Source organism: Poecile atricapillus, chromosome W (genome assembly GCF_030490865.1).
Source record: "Poecile atricapillus isolate bPoeAtr1 chromosome W, bPoeAtr1.hap1, whole genome shotgun sequence".
In the NCBI taxonomy this organism is placed as follows: Eukaryota; Metazoa; Chordata; class Aves; order Passeriformes; family Paridae; genus Poecile; species Poecile atricapillus.
The window spans coordinates 10,074,548-10,098,690 of NC_081288.1; the positions used below are offsets into that span (position 1 = coordinate 10,074,548).

The 24,143-nt window shown below is 37.9% G+C and overlaps 1 protein-coding gene across 2 annotated transcripts in view; it reads left to right on the forward strand.

Annotated features, from left to right (window-relative positions):
- The window catches only part of LOC131591742 (voltage-dependent calcium channel subunit alpha-2/delta-1-like), a 362,151-nt gene that overhangs the window by 47,277 nt on the left and 290,731 nt on the right, over positions 1-24,143 (forward strand). For both annotated transcript variants that reach the window (XM_058862758.1, XM_058862760.1), the window contains exons 2-3: positions 4,384-4,465; positions 21,360-21,476. In XM_058862758.1, coding sequence (XP_058718741.1) covers positions 4,384-4,465; positions 21,360-21,476 — 199 coding nt within the window. The remainder of the gene's footprint in view (positions 1-4,383; positions 4,466-21,359; positions 21,477-24,143) is intronic.

Here is a 24,143-nt window from a genome sequence, read left to right on the forward strand (position 1 = left end):
AAACCTAAAAGTGAAGGTTTTTTCTGAGCAAGAAAATAAAGTGGGGTTGGCCTGAAAAAATAGAGCAAGGCTTACTCTCTCAGTTTCCGAAACTAATCTCATTTATCTTCATTTTCTGAAAACCACTTTTCAATTGAATCAGAAGCAGCGTGTTATGTATTTTTTACCTTTCTGATAATCAGAGAAATACTGACCTATTTTGAAAACACTTCTTCCTCTCACTACTGAGAGCTTTCATTACTTTGGTTGTTGTTATTTTTATATACAAGAACTATAAAGAAATTTGGGCAGAATATAATCTTAACTGTAGAGAACTGGATGTGGATCGCCAACATACCAAGTGACTTTGATTGTCAGAGTTCAGGTTTATCCTTGCCTCTTTAGATTATAATACATTATCCAAGCAGAAGTCAGCTAATGGACCTTAAATTAGTGTGAGTGGTCTACAAAGATATGGCATATCATTACATGGATCTGCTTTCCTTGAAGTCAGCAGAAAAATTCTTCATCAGTTTCAGCAGGGGAAAAAAAGGTTATAACCAGGTTACTCTTCATCAAGATGTCTTGGTTTTTTTACCCTTGTAATTGAGCAGTGCTCTGTTCTGCAAGTACAGGTTTAATATAAAAATAGGTTTTAATGAAATGAAAAGAAGGTTTTTTTTTAATTCTAGCACCTGATATCTTTATTTCTGCCAGGAGTGTGGCTAGGGGTGAAAAATCCTTTGACTTTAGCAAATATAACTGTCCTGTTTTAAAATAATGAGAAAAAATACAATAAGAAAAGGAAGAAAACAAAATCTTCCTGTGCTGTCAAAATCGCTGTTTCACTAGGTTGGCTAATCACATAATGTGGATGGATGGCTCTTTAGTGTTTTGGCTATTTTATCATCAATCTGATCACAGCCCAGGTGACAGGAGCAGGGCTGTACCTTCTAATCCCACAATAAATGACCCGTGTCTGTCTATCTTTAATCAGACAGCTCCTTCCATCACTCAGATCCCGTGGAGGAGTCTGTGGGAATGCATGTGCACACTCCTTTTGTCTTGTCACTGCTTCATACGGGCACAACCTGTGTGTGGGAGGAGGGGGTTACAGTCAACTGTCCTGCAGAACATAATCACCTTTCAATAGAACATCCATTGCAATGTTTGTGCTAAACTAATAACGATAGGAACAAACCAGCCTTTTGTACAGGCTTTCTGTTGGTGCCCTTTGCAGGAAAAAAATGACTGCTGCTTCTTTAAGTCATGGGGACTCTGGTCTGCTGTGACAGCTTTCCAATTGTTAAATAAACTCTGACCATGAGCAGCTGTCAGACAGATACTGCACTGCAGGCTTCAGTTAAAAGGAGCATCAGACAAGCATTTCAGTGCCTAAGGGCCCTTATTTTTTTTTTTTTTTTTCTAAAGACACACTTTAAAAAAACCCAAAACCACAATGAGATAATGCAATTCCTTAAGTGAAAAAAAAAACAAACAAAAAACAAGTTTATATTTTAAAATTTTATAAACTTTATGCCATTTTCTTGTGAAAGTTACAGAATTGTGTGTATGTCCATTTCTGAGAAAAAGCCTGAGTGGAGCATGAAATGTCTCAAATGTACACTTTTGTCTGCTAGCAAGGTAGGAAATTCAGATGCAGAAATCCAGATATTAGACTGTATAAATATGACTAATCATATTCAAATTCTTGTGGGAAAGGAAGAGGAATTAGACTGAGCTTCCTCAAAGTCATAGAATGTCATTTTATCATTTGTACTTCTGACAGTAATCTAGCACAACACTTCTGATATTATTGCTTTTTGCCATCTGAACAACTTGAGATGGTTGAAGATGTCCTTGCTCATTGCAGGGGGGATTGGACTGGATGACCTTTAAAGAAAGGTCCCTTCCAACCCAAACTATTCTATGATTCCATAATTCTGTGATGATGTTGTACCCTGATGCACAGGAAAGCAAAAAAAGGGACAGTTTTCACTACAGAAGGTCTAACAGGCTAACTCAAATATACAAGAAAATCATCTTAAAGTTAATATATAGTGAATATGTTGGAAGGCTTATTATTTACAATACAATTACAGTTGGGGAGGGAGATTGCCATTCGGTTAGGAAGAAGGTGTACTTCCTCCTATTCCAGTTTTACAGACTGATACTCTCTACTGTTACCTTACTAAAAGTCAGGCTGGAGAATTTGGACTAGGAATCAGAGTTGTCCAGAGCTCCACTAGAAGGTATGTAGAAGATAGGTTCAGCTCACCTGGCTGAGTCAGTCAGCTCTGGACAGGCCTTTTTCTGCTCACATTGAAGCAGAAGCTCAAACACAAATTAAAATCAAATCAAACCCAAAAGAAAACAAAAACTAGTCATGGTGACTAATTTAAAAAAGTCAAGGTGTGGGCTAGGAGTTCTAGACAATATATATGAAGTATTTATTGAAAAACCAGTATTTTTTCAAGTTAAACAGAAAATATTATTCATATTTCATTTACAAGTAATAGTAAGTACTGGTTTTAAGTGTAGCTTCTTCCAAAATTTCAAATTTAAGTAACTAACTAACTAGTTAACTAATGTTTTCACCATTCCAGTTTTGTTTAAAGACAGAGAGGAATATATCCAGTAAAACTACAAAGCAGTAGGAAATGGAAAAAGTCAATTTAAAAATCAATCCTCCCTCATTTCTTCTATCGACTTCTGTTAGAAATAACACCCACAATTTTTATAACTGAAATGGATCATAAAAAATTCTCAGGGTGTTCAATTATTTATTTTATGCTTTTGAAAACAGTTTTGGGTAATGGGTTTCACTTTCTCATCTTTCATATATCTCCTTCTTTCACACAGAAAAATGGAAGCCATTCAAAAATGGAATATGGCAGCATTTTCTTGTTTGTGCTCGTACTTGTGCTTTTGAGACAATATGCCTCTCTCAGACACACAAATGATGGTCTTGAAGCCATGGGAAACATGATGCACTATGGTTTTAAACAAACTGATTTCTATGCAGAAATAAATGTTTGTATAATATAGGGCTTTTTGGAGACTTGAACCGGGAATTTAATTTATTTTAGTTTAGTTTTTGGAAAGCAAAGTATAGAAGGGAAAGTTTGGGAGCACTACACCAACAATGGAATCAATTTCTATAGTTAATTTTCATGTATGAAGAAAGCATGAGGAAGGGAATATAAATATAAATATAAATATAAATATAAATATAAATATAAATATAAATAAATATAAATATAAATATAAATATAAATATAAATGTAAACACAAATATAAATATAAATATAAATATAAATATAAATATAAATATAAATATAAATATAAATATAAATATAAATATAAATGTAAACACAAATATAAATATCATTAAAATAATAATAGAGATGGCTCTCTTTGAAAATATTGGTTGTTGATTAGCAGAAAATGTATTCATTAAAGGCATGGAAAGAAGGAGTAAAATCAGTTTTCGTCTTCTTAGTCTTTCAAATTTTCCATTTTGAGGCAAAAATGAAATCTCCCTTTTCCCTGTCTTTATTAATGAATTAATCTAAGTTGTTATCCCTGGGGTATGAGAATTAGGCTGGGAAATGGCTAAGATAAATATGTTTATCTGTTCTAGCTTTCAGAGCAGAAAGCTGGCATAATGGCAGGGATAATGTGAGAGATGGGTTGGACATGAAACTTTCTGGCTAAGCAAGCAAGACAGCCTTCTTCTGAAAATCTGATGGATTTTGCTGGAATAAACTTTCATCATGGCTCCTTTCCTGCTACAGAGTGTATGACATGGCACAGAAACTGTGTTGTAGCCAACGCTTTTCCAGAGTCATGTTTACTGGGCACAGGGAGCAGAGCAGCAAATCACTTGTTCCCTGGTGACAGCAGCCAGGAGCAAATGTGCCTTTCCAAAACAGCTCATGGCCACTGCTGCCTGTCCTGCTGCTGCTTCCTTGAAGAGAGGCTGCAGGCTAGAAAATCTAGTGTGGCTTGTAAACCTGCTTCCAGCTGCTGTTTTTCTCTGCCTGCACTATTTTTTGGGAGAAGGACCTTGGGGCACTTGGGAGAGGCATTTCTGGGAGTGAGCTTGTCCTGGCAGGCAGTGTGCCAGCTCCCTTATGGGGATTTTTGCTGCAGCTTGGCAACAGAGATATGATGCCACTCTTGAGTTTACAGGGGGCATAGCATGGTGGCTACCACAGACAACTGAATGAGCAGATTCAGGTCAACAAAGCTGGGTAGAAGAAAAACCTCAAAGACAAGTCTCTTATGTTTTGTATTCAACTTATCCTTTTCATTTTTTCTCTTTTCTGTGCTATATGCTTGTATGTACATTTCCACTTGTCAATGATCTGATAGGATGCCTCTTTCTTTTCTTTTCTGCAGGATAAAAGCATGGGTGGATAAGATGCAAGAAGATCTTGTGACGCTCGCACGGACTGCAAGCGGAGTGGACCGGCTTGCTGATGTAAGAAGTGTCCTAGACTGCTGTAATTAGAAAGTGAATTGAAAGGCTTGCATCATCCAGGCTTTAAAATAATTTCATCCCAGAATACAAAAATGATTTTGGGGATTAAACTCTGCAGTGCTTACCGAGAGAAAAATGGAGAACAGACATCCATCCCTCTCAGTGTTGCAGCACTTCCTCACTGATAATATTTAACCAGCTTTGCAGGCTGATTTAGGTTTGCCATTGTTGCAACACTTCCACCTGAAGCAAGCACTTGTATCTTCTATGTTTGTCAAATACAGTATCCAGGAAGCAAACATTCACAGTGATGGGGAATTCTGCCCTCTATTAATGAGGGAACCTATCTGACACATGTTTTGTAAAATGAGGAAGATTTTGGTTAGCAGAAATGATGAGAATGGAAACTGCTTTAATTCAGCTGTTGAAATTTAAAACCAAGTTTGTTATAGAGAAGAATTTACAAATATCTCATTGAGATTTTTTGATGTTATTATTCTATTCATAGATGGTGACAACACATATGCTATTGCAGAAAAATGAAGGCACAATTAAGAACATGTCAGAATTACACTGCCTATACAATTTTGTGTGTATACATCAAAATCCAGTATACAACCGTGTGATCATACATTTCCCTCTCCCTGTCCCTGTGTAAATGCTCATGCTTTGAACTGATGGATGTCTGATTTGAGGTGAGGGAAATTTTGCTGCTGAATCAGGACGCTGAATTGTTTGCCAGCAAAAGCCCCTGGTGCTAGGGAATTGAACGTGAAGCCTTGAGATCTGGTTTTCAGAAAATAATCCCAAATGATCCATGAAATGGATAGCAGAGGTTTTGAAGCTGTTAAGAAACACACAGAAAAATCTTGGGTGAAGTTGTCAGATTTAGCCTTGTGTATTAATGTATTCCTTTGACCTTAATGACCTTTTGCCCAGACATTCATGTCTTGTGTGTATCTTGTCCCAGAAGGACATTTTGTCTTTACTGACTATAAGAGGAGGTCAGATGATTAGCTCAGATGTCCATTAGCTGAGATGAGATCACCACTGTCTTAGAAAAGGAAGGGCTGTGTCACTGCATTCATGATGAACAAGAATGAAGATTGCAAAGTTTATTTTAGTTCTGGCCTTTCCTAATATTTGACTGCATCATATTGCAACACAATTTAAGGCAGATGCTTTAGGTGCACATTCTAATCTTTAAAGACCCTAAACAAACTGAAAACAAAATCTTGAAATCCTAACACAAATCATCAGATTTGTACAAGCATGGTTTTCCAATGCATAAATGTCTAGCACATGAGCTTCCTGAGGAAATATAAGGTTTGGAAGCATGGAACTCTCATTGGAGTTTTTGTAGGTGGATTTCACACTTATCTGCTGACAGGGAATAACAAGATTTACAAATCATCAGTCTCCAGGTTCTGGTGGGGAGTTTCTGCTATGAGTCCTTTTTTGCTTACCTAATGTATGTGTGATCTGGTCTATTCTGCACTTGCTGTGTCTTTTTCCCTACCATTCAGCATCTTCATTCTGATTCACCATTCAGCTTTCCATTCCTTTCCTGCTGTGTTGCTTGGCTGCCTTTCATTTCTCCTCAACCTATGCTACGTTTCTCTCTCAGTTCCTGCCTTTGCTTCTTGGTCACTCTGCCTTTCTATTTCACACTAGTTTCTTGTCTCTGTTTTAGGATCTCTCTCCTCAGCTTTTTCCAGATCAGCACCTCTTTCTTAACTCCTCCCTTTTTCTTAGCATTTCCAAAACATTCTATCCAGGTATGAGTGGCCAGCCTGTCATGATAGTCTCATCTCTTCTATTCCACAGGAATTTCTCTTCTCCCTTTCTCACTTTTTCCTCCATCACTAATTCTCAGTCCCAGAGCTGTAATTTTCTCTTGTATGATTTTTCTATTTCACCTTCCCTTCCAGTCTCATTTCCCCCTTACTCTTTGCTTGCCATTTTCCAGTCTTTTCTCTCCTGTTTCCTGTATCTGTCTCTTGCACTTCGTCCTTCATTCAGTTTTCTTCTTCACCTCTCAGGTGTAGACCTGAGAGACCACAGCAAGTCTGATCTTTAACTGCAGAGGAGGTGAGACATTCTCTAGGAGTGATGATCTCTGAGTTGGAATACACCTGTGTTCTCAGCAATTTAGCTGATGAAATCTCTGCAGTGATCTGCAGGTCCTTTTCAGGCTAAATTTTTTTTAACACTAAAGACTAAAATATATCTTTAAATACATAGAATTCAGGTTTTAATCTACAATTAATAGGCAATAAGAAAATTAGTTACACAGGTTTTCTAACTGGAGCAAAACAATGAGTTAATGTCTCAACCATTTTGCTATGCCTTTTTTGTGCAAGAACCACAGTTCTTAATAAAATAGATAATGAAAAGCCAAGAGATTGATGATGTCATTCTTTTTTTCCCTGAGGAAAATATTTTTTATGTAGTTAATATTTGGCAAATTGGCAAGCTGCTAAACAGTCTTACGATGAAAACTGCTGGGCAAGCCTAATAATCTGTAGTGCTACCAGCTTTGCCACAGTGACATTCATGTGGATAAAAACAAAATGAGTGTTTGAATACTATAGGTAAGTTTCTTTTGAACAGGTGAATTTACAACAGACTTGGAGCAAATAATGCTCTCTCAGAGGATACTCACAAGGTGGTTGATATGTGCTTGTAATCCTAGGATTTAAAGCATGAAAGGGGGATGTTTCCATGTAAAATATCAAAGCCATGTGTTTGACCGACGTGGCACGATGTCTTTCTCTAGACTTGAGGTTTTAATTAGCTCTCTCGGCTGCAAGGGAAAACGCAAAGCCCTGCAAGGTGTAAGCCATGAAGTCTCCCACTCCTTTACAGGTTATTGTCACTTTCCCATTTCTGAATGACATCCTTTTTTTTTCTTTTTTTTCATGCTCATTGCAAATTAACATTAAGTTAGATCTCTTCTGAAATGAACCACAATATTGGAGAAATGGAGACTACAAGACGTGAAAAACAGCATGCCTGCATGCCTGTCGCTTTTATTCACAGAACTTGCCTTCAGTTGCTCAAGCTTTAAAAATGCTTGCAGTCAGATTGAATTTTCAGCTTATTTTGTGATTTATTTCTTCTTCCATTTCCAGAATTGTTTGGACCAAACCTGTAGTCTTCATGTAAACTTGAAAAAATAAATACTTTGTTTGGGTTTTCTGCCCCTTCTCATTCTAAAAGCAAAATGAATAACATAAAACAAAGGAGCAGACTTGCTCCTATTATAAAATAGTAAACATGACTTTCTGTCAAAAGCTCTAATAATCAGATTGGTTGGAGAAATGTCTTCCCTTGTTCTAGGGAAAATTAATATTAATTTGGCCAAGTATGATGTTAAATTTCTTAGCAAGAACATGTAACAGATTATGACCATTTCACAGCCTGGTCAACCTCTCCCTGGACTCAGGGGAAGAATTCCCACTGATTCAGCTGAAGTTACAATCTGTGTCTGCTTTGTGCAGTTAAGTCTTCTGTGATGATCTCTGAAGTGGTCCCCCTGTTATCCAGGAGGAGGCAGTCGGAGAACTGCTGAGATGCTTGGATATTCATAAATCTATGGGACCACATGGGATCTATCCCAGGCTGGTGAGGGAGCTGGCAGATGAGCTTGCAAAGCCGCTCTCCATCATTTACCAACAGTCCTGGCTCACTGGTGAGATTCCAGATGGCTGGAAGCTGGCCATTGTGACACCCATTCACAGAAAGGGTGGGAAGGAGGAGCCTGGTAATTATAGGCCAGTCAGCCTGACCTCAGTACCTGGTAAGGTAATGGAGTAGTTTATACTGAGTGCAATCACACGGCACTTACAGGATGGCCAGGGTATCAGACCCAGCCAGCGTGGGTTTAGGAGGGGTAGGTCATGTCTGACCAACCTGATGTTTTATGACCAGGTGACCCACCTGGTGGATGTGAGAAGGGCTGTGGGTGTTGTCTATTTGGACTTCAGCAAGGCTTTTGGCACTGCATTCCCTGGAAAAGCTGCAGCCCAGGCTTGGACAGGAGCTCTCTGTGCTGGGTTGGGAACTGGCTGGGTGGCTGGGCCCAGAGCATGGTGGTGGATGATGCTGCATCCAGCTGGTGGCCAGCCACCAGTGGTGTCGCTCAGGGGTCTGTGCTGGGGCCAGTCCTGTTCATTATTTTTATTGATGACATGGGTGAGGGTATTGAGTCCTTCATTACTAAATTTGCAGATTACACTAAGCTGGGAGCAGGTCCCGATCTGTTGGAAAGTAGGAGGGCTCTGCAGAGAGACCTGTACAGTTGGATGGATGGGCAGAGTCCAACAAGATGAAGTTTAATAAGTCCAAGTGCTGGGTCTTGCATTTTGGTCACAATAACCCCCTGCAGCACTACAGGCTGGGGATGTTGTGGCTGGACATTGCCCAGGCAGAAAGGGACCTGGGGGTGCTGGTGACAGCAGCTGAACATGAGCCAGCAGCGTGTCCTGGTAACCAAGAAGGCCAGTGGCCCCTGGAATGTCAGGAATGGTGTGGCCAGCAGGAGCAGGGAGGTCATTCTTCCCCTGTGCTCAGCACTGGTGAGGCCACAGCTGGAATTCTGTGTCCAGTCCTGGGCCCTCAGTTTGGGAAGGATGTTGAGATGCTTGAGCGAGTCCAGAGGAGGCAACGAGGCTGATGAGGGGCTGGGAACACAAACCCTGTGAGGAACGACTGAGGGAGCTGGGGTTGTTTAGCCTGGAGAAAAGGAGACTCAGAGGTTCTCCAGGCAGCGGTTGACAGAACGAGAGGACAGAGTCTCAAGCTGTGCCAAAGGAAATATAGGTTGGATATTAGGAAAAAGTTTTTCATGGAAAGAGTGATAAAGCACTGGAATGTTCTGCCTGGGGGAGGTGCTGGAGTCACCATCCCTGGAAGTGTTTAAAAAAAGACTGGATGTGGCACTTGGTGCTGTTGTCTAGTTGAGGTGTTAGGGCATGGGTTGGACTCAATGGTCTTGAAGGTCTCTTCCAACCTACTGATTCTGTGAATTCTGTGAATTCTGTGAATTCTGTGAAGTGACCAGGGTAGCTCTCAAAGTAGCACAATTAATATGTTCTCACAATTAATATGTTCTATGTTAATATTAATTCACCTAGAGTGAATTAATTCTCCATAAGGCAGGACTTTCTCAATTAGCTGCTGCGCTAATGGTGCCCCCACAACTTGCTGAAGGTATCTCAGGGTTCATCAGTGCTATTCGTGCTTGTATGTGCCTTGGATGTCTGGGTATCTTTGTGCTGCAGGGAATTACACTGTGGTCTCTTCTGGAGAACAATAAAATATTTTGTTATGACCATGAGGGAGAGGGATAGGAGTACTGCCTTAATTCTCAATTATTTTGATTTTAGAGAACTTTCTGGGAGAACTTTTGATCAGAAGGAATGTAAAACTCGGAGTATATTATGTACTTAAAAAGGAATAAAAAAATTAAAGTGTCAATGACCATTAAAATCAGGTGAGGTATGTGGTAAGTGGATAGCTGTCCTGTTGAGATCAGTACCTTGGTAGAAGTCTTATTTATTCTGCAGTGTGGACATAGATAACCAGGGAAAGTGTTTTCTGTATTTAGCATGTTTGCATTCAATATATACTAAATTTCATGGAATCATATTTGTGGAAAAGAATCTCCTCAGAAGAGGATTCCCTTTTCTTTTTTCACTAGCAATTTTCTTACAGTGACTTGGAATCTCAGTCTTGTCCTGGTGACTAATCACTCCTTCTCTTGCTTTTGCATATATAATATAGCCATTGTAAGCCATTGTAACTCACTAATCAAAACTTTTGAAAATATCTGTACAAGCGAGAATACACAACAATATTAATGAATATTCCACATAGTGTTTAAAATACAAAATATTTGGGAGTTAATTACTTCATTAGGGATTCTGCCTCTGAAAATATGAATATATTTGTGCTGATGCACATTTCCTACATCTTTTCTCTTATTAACAATCATGACAGCAATATAATGCCTGTAGTAAGAAAAATCGCCAAAGAAAGCTTGGATGCCATTAAAATTTGGAGTTTTGTGTTGAGGCTACTTTTATCCATAGCCTTAACCAGGCAAGGCAGAATAACTGGAGTAGAAGAATCAAGGAGATGGAGAGGCAGGCGAGGGCTGTTCGTTGTGGTGCCCAAAGGAAACACGGTGGGATTGGGGTGTCCTGCACAGGTCCAGGAGCTGGACTCGATGATCCTTGCAGGTCCCTTCCAAGTCAGCACATTATCTGGTTCTGTGGTACTCTCTGGGAATGGTCTCAAATTAGTCTTCCAGAAATAGATTTAAAGCACATCTTTAAATCCTGCTTTTTTGGACATTACTATGAGTTTAGGTGTGATCTGGGACAACTCCAACTTGGATACAATAGCAATGTAATATCCCCATTACAGTGATGCAATGATTGATTCAACAAGGCAGGAAGTCAGGACTCAAGATGCCAAAATACTCAGCTGGTTGAAAGCTGGCAGAGCTCCACTCTGCAGTGGATTACACCAATTTACATTTGCTAAGAATCATGACTAATAACATTTAATTTACAAACCAAGCAGGTAAAAAGTATTAAAAAAAACCAAACAGATTTTTACACAAAAAGCAGAGGCTATTGCTGCAGTAGTTGCCCAGCTGAAGAAAGTACTGTTTAGTCCTTCCTAAGGAGTTTTTTTTTCCCCTAGAAGAGCAAAGGGAATGTTTATAAGGAGGTGTTGTATGTACAACTTGGGACTTGAAAGCAGGAATACAGGATACACAGGAAAATCTTGTCCAGTGTGCTTCTTTTACTGTCTCTCAACAAAGCAAAACTTAGTATATTCTTTATAGTTTTATAAGTGTTATATTTTTTTTAAAAACCAACAAAAACAACAGCAACAAATAGTCATGCAATTGTCATTTCAACTTAAGAAGGTTCATGTAACTTTGTCTTACCCGTGAACTCTCTGTGCATTCAGGCATTATAAAGCTGCTCTGGTGTGAATGATATGTGGTTTCTACAGAGGAAGTAAACTGTTAGAAAAAAAATAAGGAATAGACAGCAGGTTAATAGAATTTTAAAATCCATGTAACAAAATAAATATTGAGGCTGATCTGAATAGCTGCATGTCTTGGTAAGGATTTTGTCTTTGACAAGACAAAAATATGTACAAAGTTCAAGGTCACATTCTGGTCTAAAACTAGATACCTCAATATACAGGAAAAAAAAGGTGAAGAGCCTATTGAACTACAGAACTAAGTAAGTACATAGTTTCATTTTCATGGAAGTATGTGCAACTTCCATTTTTACATAGACTGTTCACAGAAAAGACTCATGACTAAGCTAATTGACAGCTCATTTAATCTAATAAACTACCACAAGTATGCTTCTGGACTCCAGCTCCTAAAATAGCTCTAGGGACAGGAGAGAGAGAAGGAGGGGAACCCTGCAGTACCCAGAAAGGAAGGCCTTGGATTAGAGAACATGCCTTGTAGCAATGCACAAGCTTGTCTGTTCCAAACTGATTGAAGAGAATCCTCTTTTACAGAAACACTGAATTAAAAAATGTGGGTCTGTGTAAAGAGCTTTGATGTGACAAACACACTGGAGCTTCACTATAGCTGTTACAGCAAAAAAATGCCATCTTGTGCAGTGAAACCTTTTCAGGCAACGGCATAATAGAATGAAACAGCAGATAGAGGCACTTCCAAAGAACTCTGCTCTCCAAATCTGCTTCTTTTTTTGATACATCTCTGCAAAAACAATCCATGCATGGTGTTCATAGGGCATGCTGTTATTACAGTTCCAGGAGCTATAGAGTGAATCCATAGAGGTTGACTTAGCCTTTACATATTCCTACTGAGACAAAAATACTGTTTCTTCCTACAAAATAAAAAGAGAGCCAGCTAGGTATGGGTGTATGAGATGTGGTGATGAGCTTCATTCACAAAATGAGTCCAGCAGCAATTGTTAGAACACTTTTATTTATTTTGTCTTTTGAATGCTGTTTTATAATAATTAGACCTTCCTTAGTGAAGAGCCCAGCCGAGATTCTGCAGGAGCACATTTCATCCCTTGCTCAGTGTGAGGTCTGTGTGCCTAAAGCACAGATGGTGTGAGTCTGCTCAAGCACTCACACTGGCAGCAGCTTCCCAGGCCACGCGTTCAGCTTTCCAGGTCTTGGATCAGTCTCGAGAGCTCAACTGAGATGAGTGACTTGTAAGAGAGACTGGTCTCTGATTTGAACTACCCTGGAGCAAGGATGTTCAGGAAACCTTCCTTCTGCCAGAAGGAATTGTAACTTTCTGTAGGATTCTACAGATTTTAGCTAAACTAATCTTAGAAGCTCTGTTCTAGAAGCCCTACAAACACACCACTGGCTTAAACCTATAGAGCTGTCATACAGTGACATTGTTCTTTCATTATCTGTGTAGAGGTCTGTGCAAGGGGAGACTTTAACAGCTTGCTTAAAATTCATGTAAGACTCAGATCTGGATGATCTTCCCTATTATCATAGGAGCCTGCAATTCCTGCTTAAGAAGGTGATGTGGCAGGTAACTTAGCAGTAAACAATTTCTTTCTTACTATTTTTCTCAATGATTGGCACGATATTTATTGTTCTTTCTTTAGAGTCATAAAGTAAATTTAATGAATTAGCAAAGGCTTTATGAAAATTTGAAATTAGTTTTTGAAAATGTTAAACAGATACATGGAGTTGAAACTTCTATTTATTTTTATCAGCTATATTATTTATTATTTTATGCATTAATGTATTTATTTATTTAAACTACTATGTATCAAGCTGGATTAGATTTGTATATGCTTTAGCCAAAGGCAGATAATTTTGTATCTCATGCTATTCTCTGATGAGCTAGCAGATGGACGGAGGGGATATATGGAGACATTCCAAATTATGCTACACTCACCCTTGTTAAGGTTGAAGTAATGGAGAGTTTTATGATTAAGAAAAGTATTAAGAAGAAATGCAAGAACTGGATTTTTTTTAAAGATAGTTGATTTTAAGGATAACAACCCAAATGTATTTGGTGGACATTTCTCTGGAAGTCCTGGCTGTGGACTTTGTAAGTTTGAAGTTCATTTGAAAATGAAATTTTTGATTGAAATGTTGTGATTGCCATAGGTTCTGAGGAGTTTGTCAGTATTTTGGCCCTGGATTTCAAAATACTTATGACATATAAAATAACAATATATGGTGCAGTCCATCCTTCACCCCTGAAAATGGAAAATGTAACTGATACCACAACACTTGTAGACACAACTGGTGTAACTATGAAGCTGTTTACTATATGTCCTGGATGTAATCTCCAGTGCTCCAAGAAAGAAAGGCAAGTGTTTAAATTTGGAAAATAAAGAAATAAAGAAAATTTTCTATTAGTTCAAGTTGTACCACTCAGTGAGGTTCCCTATGACTGACTTCAAAAATCAGAAGTGTGTTATATTCTTTCATTTCTCCTTTTGCTTCTTTTTGTTGTCCTCAATGATACAAAATACTATGCAACTTTTTTAAAAACATAAAGCAGAGAAGACGTTTTACCCATATAAAACAAAACTACATTTTTATATAATCTTGAAATGAAAATTTAAACAAGTCAACTGTTTTGAAGTTGTTGATCCACTGTTATTGGGTCACCAATTTTACATTGGTTTAAACTCCCATTAGTTCAGGCCATATTTATGGGTCATTCTGGTTGTCTGCAACTGAAGTTTCTCGCTAAAGTGCAGGTTTTTTTATGTTGTGTTTCTAAGGAAAAATAGGAAAAAAAAATGAAAAAAGGGAGAAACTCTATTTAATTTTTTAAATTACCATAGTAATGTGCAATAAAATAGATAACAGAAAGTTTGGCTGAGTGAGAGTATATTAAGCCAGCCTCTGAAGCACTTGCATTCTTTCTAAGCATAAATAGACACACTATTCACACTTGTCTTTTCATTCCTAAGGCGAGGGCACCAGTCTGCTGTCTCTGAGAGGGGTGTGGTGAAGGGAAAGGGGGTCATAATTACTTTTAGAATGGAATTATGAAGGGGTTGGTACAGTGAAACATGGTCACTTTGGAAATTTATTGTGGAGTCACAGTCCATTTACCAGAATTATAATAATGTGTGAGATGGGTTAGCCTGTTTAGGGACTCCCAAGGTTATTAACAGCTTTTTTAACAATGTATGCCCCATCTGAGGTATACCTCTGCCACTGCTATATTGTGCTTGCAACCAAATACCAAAGCTGCAGGCATTAAAAGTAGAATTCTCCAAACAGAATTCTATTGAGTTTACACGTTGACCAATGTCGAACTGGGAAATGTGAATACATATCTGCAAGTTTTCTTTGTAGTCCAAATGGAAATTAAGAGATTGTCAAAATACAGGGAGCCTCATTTACTGTTTGCAGATGCCACTCTCTCTCTACTCCCTTAGCAATAAACTGACATTTTGAAGCGTTCTTCCAGCAAACAAAAGCAGCTGGAAGTCACTAAGAATAGGTGGCTGCATTAACAAGGCTTGCTCAAGCTCAAGGGAAGAGATGGCCTAACATTATCATAGTTTTAATTACTATTTGATGATCTGGATAATCTTTGATCAAGACACTCTTCTTGATTAATTTGTAATATTCTGTTGGCTTTAACAATAATAAATTCTGTTCTGTTGGTACTTATATTCAGATTTTTTTTTTGTAGAAGCTCAGAATAAAATGAATGATTTTCTTTAAAAAAAATTCATGCACTAAACCCAACAGAACCCCAGACATTAGAGGTAATAATTTTCCAAGTCCTGTGCTTAGTAAAATGCAAAAAAAACCCATTTGAGTTCTCTGAGATTTAAAATTACTTTTGGGGAGAGAGTTGGTAGATGATAAATTGTGTTAAGAACAGTTAAGTCATGCCAAGATTTCCTATGAATAAGTGAGTTTGAGAAATTACCTAAGTGCCCATCTCCAAATATACCAGAATTGCAGAATAAATGTAAACATTTTCTTCCAATTGTTCCTCTGTTACAGGAAAGATCCACTTGTACTCAGGAATTGGGAATTTTGAGTTCTTAGTCTCAGCTAAAAGCCTGAGTTAAAACTGCTATGAAGCTCATAAATGATGTCATCCACTTATTTAATACCGTATTTTTATCATTAGGAAGTAAAATTGAATACCTTAAAATACATTTTTCTTAACAAAGGGGGATGTAAAATCTGCTATTCATGTAAAGTAGCAGAAGTAGAAAGCTGAACTCCTTTTTTATCAAGGTTTAAATACGAAGTGGCAATTACAAAAATTGCTTCTTAATTTGAAAGTCCTCTGGACTACTCTATTAATTATCAACAGTCAAAAGGGGCTGATGATTCCTACAAAGTGTGCCTGATTATATGCTTCCCTTTGAGTAGGCACCTGAGTGAGCCCATTGACTCTGGCACTGCTTATCCTCTGATGTTAACTGAGGCATAAGTGTTCCCAGCATCTTGCAGAATTCAGTCTGAGTGTTTTACTTAAGAATGAACTTGCTCTGATAATTTTTTTTTTCCCTAACGTGCATGTCACTACCATGATAAGTCATGGTTTTCAGCACATCAGCTGCCCTGTCACTTGTCATCCCAGACCTTTAGAGCAGTCAGTGATCAGGCAAGTGACTCTGAAAAGCAGCAGCTACAGTTAACTATTGGGGTGGTTTCCTCCTTTGTGTTGTTGCCATGAATTTCAGGAATGAAGGCATCTGTGAGTTGCTAGGGAGCAGCTGTAATCTTATTTATACACTATATGGAGCAGAGAGTAAGACATATAAAATACTCAGACTGATTTCTTTGAACACACAGAATGCTTCTTGGGAATGAACATTTCTCAATGTGTTTCACAGTGAATTGTGACTGATTCAAAGAAAAGAAGCGTCTTGTGAGAAAGGAAAATTGTCTGGCATGTATTAGAAATAGAAAGTATTGGTATAACTTTGGAGATACAATAAACTGGTAAGAGGATAGGATTTTCTTATGCTGGGTAGATCATATTGTTTTTGGCTACTAAAATTTCAGTTAAAGGAGAACATCTACAGTAATAAAAAGTTAGCAATATTACTATATAATATAATACTATATAATACAGTATAACATAACATAACATAACATAACATAATATATATAATAAATATAATATAAAATTAGAAAATGGTTATTTCTTTTTTCTGACATTTCTTGCTCCCAAAATCTCATCATATGTTTGGATGTCTGTCACATGACCTCTCCTCTCTGCTTTTCTTTCAGAAATGAGATCATGATGTATCTTCATGGCACTGGTAAAAACAAAAACTAAAATTGCTAAATATATGTTTGTTGTTAGTTGATATTTTGTCAGGTAAACAAAGTTATTAAAACATAAACTTTGAATCTTTAAAAGATTGAATATTATTAATAAAGCTAAAATTTATTTATTTATTTATTTATTCATTTTAACATTACCCAAAACTTCAGGAATAAATGAACATTTTTTTTCTGCTGAAGACTGGGCTGAAATTGAGCTGATGGCCCAGGGTACAGGCAGAGGTTCCTGGTGAGTCTGATCTTGGTCACTGAGGCCTGGTAGTGCCACAAAGTGATAGAAAGCAAGAGACTGGAAGGACCAGGGGGAATTGGCAATGGGAGGCCCTTTCCAAAAGTGAGGAGTGGGAAGAAAGAGAATTCTTTACTCAGCCTTTATTTAAGTTTTAATCTGTTCAGAAAGATTTGTAAAACTTATTAAATAGGTTTATTATTTTAGTAGACATGCTTGTAAAACCTAGGTCAAGATTTCACAGGTACTCTTAGTAGTTTGGTGTGGTTGCTTTCAGAAAAGATGGAGGAAAAATCCACCACAAAATTTTGGTTGATTTTACTGCAAGCTCAACACTGTCTTTGAGCAGTAGGTTTTGCCATCATTGTAGTCTCCAGCTGGTCTAGACTGACAGTAAAGCATTTGGTGATAAGGCATTGATTGTTGACAGAGATGTCTCAGCCTAGCTGAGCTAAGTGGTCTTGAAAGGAGTATTGAAATAATAAAAGCATCCACAGATTTACCTTGTACAGATCAGTATTACTAGAATGGTTGAGCTATTTTATTTCTCTTTTACAAAGCTAGAAAAATTACAGTGATTTTGGTTAACTTTTGGAATTCTGGGTTTGAACTTCTGAAGACATTGGCTGGTATGGTTTCTATGTCCATGGAAGTATTCGGTGATGGAAATGAGATTGGCATGTTCATGTCCTATGTTTGGGCTCTCAGCCAAGTTACCACTGCCTGAAGGAAAGGCTCTGTTGTTTTCTAAACTGGGAGAATGACATGTTCAGAGCAAACAAACACACAAAAAGGCAAAGAAGTTCTACTGCAGTTGAAAATATTTTTTTTCTGGGTGTGATAAAGCATGAGGGCCATTTAAATAAATTTTCAGTGCTAGGGCCAGCCCCAATGCCTGCCGCAATATAGCAAGAGCCATGTAATAACATCTTTCATTCTCTCTCAATTTGTGCAGAGGTGTTTGACTTGCCCTGGTGAGCTTTATAGGAAGCAAAGAGAACATCTCTTTGTGAGAGATTTATAAACATGTCCTTGAAAACTGAACAGAGAGGGGCACGTTCTGCTGTGGAGTCGGCAGTTTCTCTAATCTTTGTCACATTCAACTATTGTTGTGTTGTTTCACCTTAATGTGACTCTCCTCGTCACATTCTCTCCCCTAAAACCTTGCAGTTCATTATGTGCAATTTTAGTACAGTTTTTCCTGAATAAAGAAGTGCATGACTACTGACTTAAGAAAAGAATTAAAGTATTTTTGTGCTTTGACCTTATAGGTTTTGCTTAGTCATGCAATGAGGCTTTATTCTGTGACAAGTAACAGGGTTTTACTGGCAATTTAGATATCTTTTAGCAAAACATTAGTGATTAAAATTTTAAAAATATTTTAGATGTAAAAACCAATAGAAACTTACATTAATTTAGTTAAAGCAATTAAATAAATGGTATTCAAATTAGCTCCTTTTAACAAGCTACAGAGCCTGCCAAATTGTATTTTGTGAGACAAATGAGCACACCTTTGCCAATAACACCCTTTATGGCTATTTGTGATGAGCATTTGCTCATTTTGTTAGACTGCTAGGTGGGAGGCTTGGAGAAGGAAAAGTTTGTCCCAGGATGCCAAATACTGAAGTGTGTATCATTTCTCTCTCTAGTCTTGTGCTGACCTGCTGCAGTGCTACGGTGAATTCAAGAAAAGGGTAGTAGGCAACAAATAAATTATTACACACCTCCTAAATAATTAATGAATATTAGACTGTTCCTTGGTAGTCGAGACAGGTCTCACACTTCAGGAAAATAAAGAAGTGTGTGATGTTCCAAGTAATTTCTGATGCTGTTTGTTTAGGAGCTTGCAGGATAAATCTTCCTCTGGCAGTAGAAGCAGGGTGGATTGGTGCTCCGAGCCCTGCCATGGGGTAAAACAAAAAAGGGGAGAACAATAATAACTGACTCAGATCTATGTGGAATCTTGTGCAAATCTCAAAGGATTTTATTTTGGGTGGGAGTTGTTCTGAATTTTATTTTTTGAAATCACTTCACAAGTTGTGAAGCCAGCCTCGAAGTCAGGTTTTCTTGGTGGTAGGACCCACAATATCTGTTATAAAGGTTTTAAGGCTGTTCCTATCTCTTGGTGATGATCTCTTTGTTATGTGATTCAGGCTTTTGAATTTTTCTGTTAGCTGGTGCTGGAGAAGAAATATAAAAGTGTTTACTTTTTCCCTACAAATGTCCTACTGTCCAACAGTTTGACAGTCTGCAGCTTTCAAACCATTCAAGCTTGGGGATATGGGAATAACTTCCCTATAGGAATTAGGTATGTGAAAGATGGGAGTGCTTTCAAATTGGGGTTTATGGGATCATGCATCGCTGGAAGAGCAAATTAGATACAGGGATAAAAGTGCATATTTTCCATCCAGGTTCTCAATCCCTTACCAGAATGGCTTGCTGTAACTTTACATTGAGCACAGCACAAGAAGGACAAGAGCTGTTCGAGTGAATCCAGCAGATGATTCTGATTAGAGATGATTAGAGAGATGGAACATTTCTCCTATGAGGACAGACTCAGACAGTTCAGATTGTTCATCCTGGAGGATTTTGGGGAGAGATTATGGTGACCTTCCTGTACCTAAAAATGGCTACAAGAGAGTTGGAAAGGAACTTTTTACAAGGACATGTAGTTACAGGATGAGAGGGAATGGCTTTCAATTGTAGAATAAAATGTCTTTATTTCCAAATTTCTTTGATTGATAATTGTCTTGTAGGACAGTTTTACTATTAAGATATGTCCTAAAAAATCCCAAAAACCAACCCCCCAACCCCTAAAAATAAAACAAACCCAAAAAAACCCACAAGCCCCTCAAAAAGAGATTTTTGGGTTTAACCAGAGGTGAACGTTTTGTGTGGCTATTTTGAAAAGCAAGCACCTCAAAAGTATCCAAACTGTGATCTGAGTTGATTAGGATCTGTCACTTCTTGTAGTAGTTTTCTGCTCATGGTGCACTGATTTTTTAAAATAGTTATTACTATGTGAGGAATAAAGCCTATTCCACTTGCTCAGTTCCTGGTAGGAAGGAATGACTGTACTTCTGAAGGACAATAAACAACAAACTCAGACCCAACAGAAATTTTGTAATATTCGCAAGCGCTGAAAAGCTGTGGCAGCTTATGGGACATGCCTGATAAAAATTTGCATCTATAACTGTAGTTGTCAGAAAAGTTACTGTGGTACTTATCAGCCACAAGCACCAGAGACATACTGTGGAGGGTTTCTTTAAGCCTTAGCCCGAGAAAGCTGGCGGGGCTGGTAGGCTCAGTCTGCTCTGCAGTTTTTCGGCTCTCGTGCTGGATGGCAGCCAGGGCATTAGTGCTGGACCCGTTCCTGCCTGTGCCTGGAATCACTCCCTGGGAGACAGCACAGCCCCCACCAGGCAGTGCTACAGAGGCAAAGTACTTGAGTAAACTCAGGCCATCTGTTGGCTGCATAAATTAGTTTTACCCATTTGCCCATCTAGCTATAAGGTATCCACTTTTTTCTTTCTGTTTTTTTCTTTTTTTTTCCCTTCCAGATAATGTATTTTTTCTTTATCGAGTTCTAGTAGGACAGATATAGACAAATGGATTTTTTGCATTTTTTTTGTTTCTTCCTTCTTATGGTTACATGCTTTTCACTGTAGTGTCTTTGATTAACAAATAAAATTATCTCTTTCATATACATGTTCTGCTTTGGAAACAGTTAATGGCTCCTTAGAGATAACCTTTATTCATGACAGAGGAGAAACATTTGTATTTCCTCTCTTCCCCCTCATCTTTTTTCCCCATTTCCCCTTTTGTATTTCTGCTTTTCCCTTTTTTTTTCTCTTACTTGTTCCTCCTTCTCTTTCCTTGTGAATACTAATACTGTCATATGAATAAATAGATAGGGGACTAAACTGATTAAATTAGCATAACTTATATTAATTAATTCAATTGGTATGTTTGTTTTTCAGCTACCAAGGAAGAATTCAATTCAGCAATAACTATTTTATTTGAAATTCAGTCATTTTAAAGGATCTTCATTTTACTGCTTTCTTAGCACTCTGTGGGAATCAGATTCCTTGATTATTTTGCAGTTGGTTAACTGACAAACTGGTCAATTTTAAAGATTTATTAAATGATTTTTAGCGTCAGCTTCTACCTCTTAGACAAAAAGGTGAAGTACTTCTTTCACAGGGCCCATTTAGATTTTCCTAGCAGTACTCTTTATGGATCTCCAGTAGGAACAGACGACATCTTGATGCCTCTTCTGTCAAGTCACTTGGCTTATTTTGAATGTGTCATTTGATTTATTTCCATTTTTTTCTTTTGCAGATTTATTTGAAAAACACAGCATTGTATACTGTGCAAGCAAACAACCCTCGTCAGCTAGTGGAAATTGCAGCCAGAGACATTGAAAAACTTCTAAGTAACAGGTCTAAAGCCTTGGTGGTGAGTACTAATGGGTTAAGTTTTCTATTTAGTATTTTAAAATATCTTTATTTACTATTGAAACATGCTTTCATTGTTATTTTTACTGCCTATACACTTAGAAGCAGTGTCAGTGTGATGTGTATTAGACATGACATGTAGAAAGATGGCTCCTGACTTCATGGTAAAAATGAACTAGTTTGTTGGCATAGGGCAGATGTTTATAATATTGACCGACAGATAGAAACCACGGCCAAGTAAGAAATCAAGTTATAAATAGATTGGAAAATATTCCTCTAGGTGACGCACATGAATGTTTATAACTTGAAGATCACTGTACTCTATAGTCAGCAATGAGCTTGGGGAAACAAGAAACAAGGTTGTTTGTTTTTTTTTCTGATTTGCTAATTTAACCTGTATTTCATTCATATTTTGTGTGAAGGCCATGCTTCATTGTGACCTCAAAATTCTTTATGCTTAGATTAAGAAGTATCTGTTTCTTTAAAGAGCTTTTGCCAGCAGTCCCTTTCTCTTCTATCCTGTAAAACACCAGGCCTGGGTAATTGCTTTTTATGGTTCCTACTCACACCACACTCACCAGTGTAAGAATTTAAAGTGCTTTTCAGAAGATACTGACCAAACACGCATGGAGGGATCTGGATGAATTAGTAAACATACTTCGTTCCGAATGAAGCTGTTAGAAATAGGTTTAAAGGATGTAAAAGCTGACTGGATTTTCTTGGGCAATTACATATCCACATTGGCTTGCAGATGAGTTTGGATATGTCATTTAAAGTGAAAGAGAGAAGAAAGAAGGATTAATTCACCTAACTGTAGACATCTACTCAGCTGGTTGTCCTAAACTCTTTTTGTTCAGTGGAATAAAACAGACACTCTTCAGTCAGGACTGACCTGACATTTTCTGAGTAAGACTTGAAAATGGGATGAACTATAGCCGAGAAGAACTTTCTTCTCTCTTTCTCAGCTGGAAAAGCCTCAAATCTAAATGCCTATATTGTAAATGTGTAAAGGTGGGGGAGATGAGTCCCACCCGAACAGTCCTTTCATCAGAACAGTTTCATGCAGCTGAAGAATCAGTGCGAGTGAAACTGCTGCTGCTGCCCTGAGGACTCACCTTCCTGTAGGCAATGAAATTTTGCACAATCTGTTGTCTCTGCATAGGTACCAGAAGAGGTACCCACTGTCCTGCCTTTGATTTTAGCAAGGGTTCATTCTTCCAGTTGCCTTGTTTACCTGATACACAACGTTGCATCAGTGTTAATCTGGGCCAAAGCTTCTCTAATTCATTCAAATTACTGGAAAATAGGTCTGATATTCTTCTTGATTTCCTGTTTTCCTTCAGTGGACTTGTGTTTATGTGGCATCCTGTGGACTTTGTACTACTGTTGCAAAATATCGTAAATCATTTGCAGACCTTTGAGAATACCTAATTTTCCCAAATTTTTCCTTCAACCAATGTAAGTTTGGCTTTTTTAAGTTATCACAACAAAAGCTTGTCTTTTCTCAAGACTTAAGATTGATGTAGGGCTTTTTTTTTATTGTGTGTGTGGTAGTGTGATCTTAAAATTTTAAGGAAATTAAAGAAGTATCTCATGCTTACTTTAAGAAATATTCCAGAACAGTTTTTCTGTGAATGTGGAAGAAAGGTGCTACTTTACTTCAGGCAAGCACGTGGTCACGTTTTGAAAAGGGCAATATGATTCGGTTTCCTGAGGGAAAAGATGACGAAATGAGGAGAACGATGGTCCTTTGGTCCAGTAACTCCTAGCAGCTCAGATATTTATACTGACTTTTCTCTTTGCAGTTATCCCAGATGTATACCAGAACTTTCAATGACTTCTGATTTTAAACCTTCCTGTACATTTTTTTATACACAGGAGACACTCATTATCTCCTGCACCTGATCTATTGATTCTGCTAAGAGGACATCTTCATCTTCCACATATATTTCTCTTTCTGCTTTTTTCAAGGACTACCTTTATGCTGTCAGTTTATAAACTTTATGTAATGAGGCTGAATTATTTATCTGAAGTTTCAGCATTCTTAAATCTGATGGGTCACATTTTCTCTGAAATCAGGTGTGGAGTTGAATGGAAGTGTTACTAATGACTGCATAGAGGGTTTTATCTATGGGGCTAATATGACTCAAAGTGTTAATTAAGACCTGAATCCTGAAAAGAGTATGATGCAAGGGCATCAGACATCCTGCAGTGATGCCATGAGGAAGGTGTCAGTGAATTTCATCAACAGTGTTATTGTTCAGAGACTAGCATACCTCAGGGGTGCTATGGTTTCCTCTAGGAAGGAGACACAAATGACCCTTGGGTGATGTTATAATAAACAAATATTAGTGGTGACTTCTCTAATAATAAGTTGCCTTCCCTTGAGCCATAAGAGCACCTTTAAATGAGAAAGGTCTGTTGCATTCTGAATCATTTGTGTTTTCATGTAACTGTGGGCTAGAAAAATCTCTAGCAATGAGAGTAAAATTACCAGGTAAATGGGTGTGAGCTCCTGATTGACAGAAGCTTAAAACTGGTGGTTGAAATAGGTACTTGGCTGAGGAAGGAGAAGGGGGAAAGCCCTGATCTGAGTTCACAGGGCTTTCCTAGGTTACTCTTACTGGGAAATGTGATGCATAGAAGAAAAAGTTAGGATAAAAAAAAA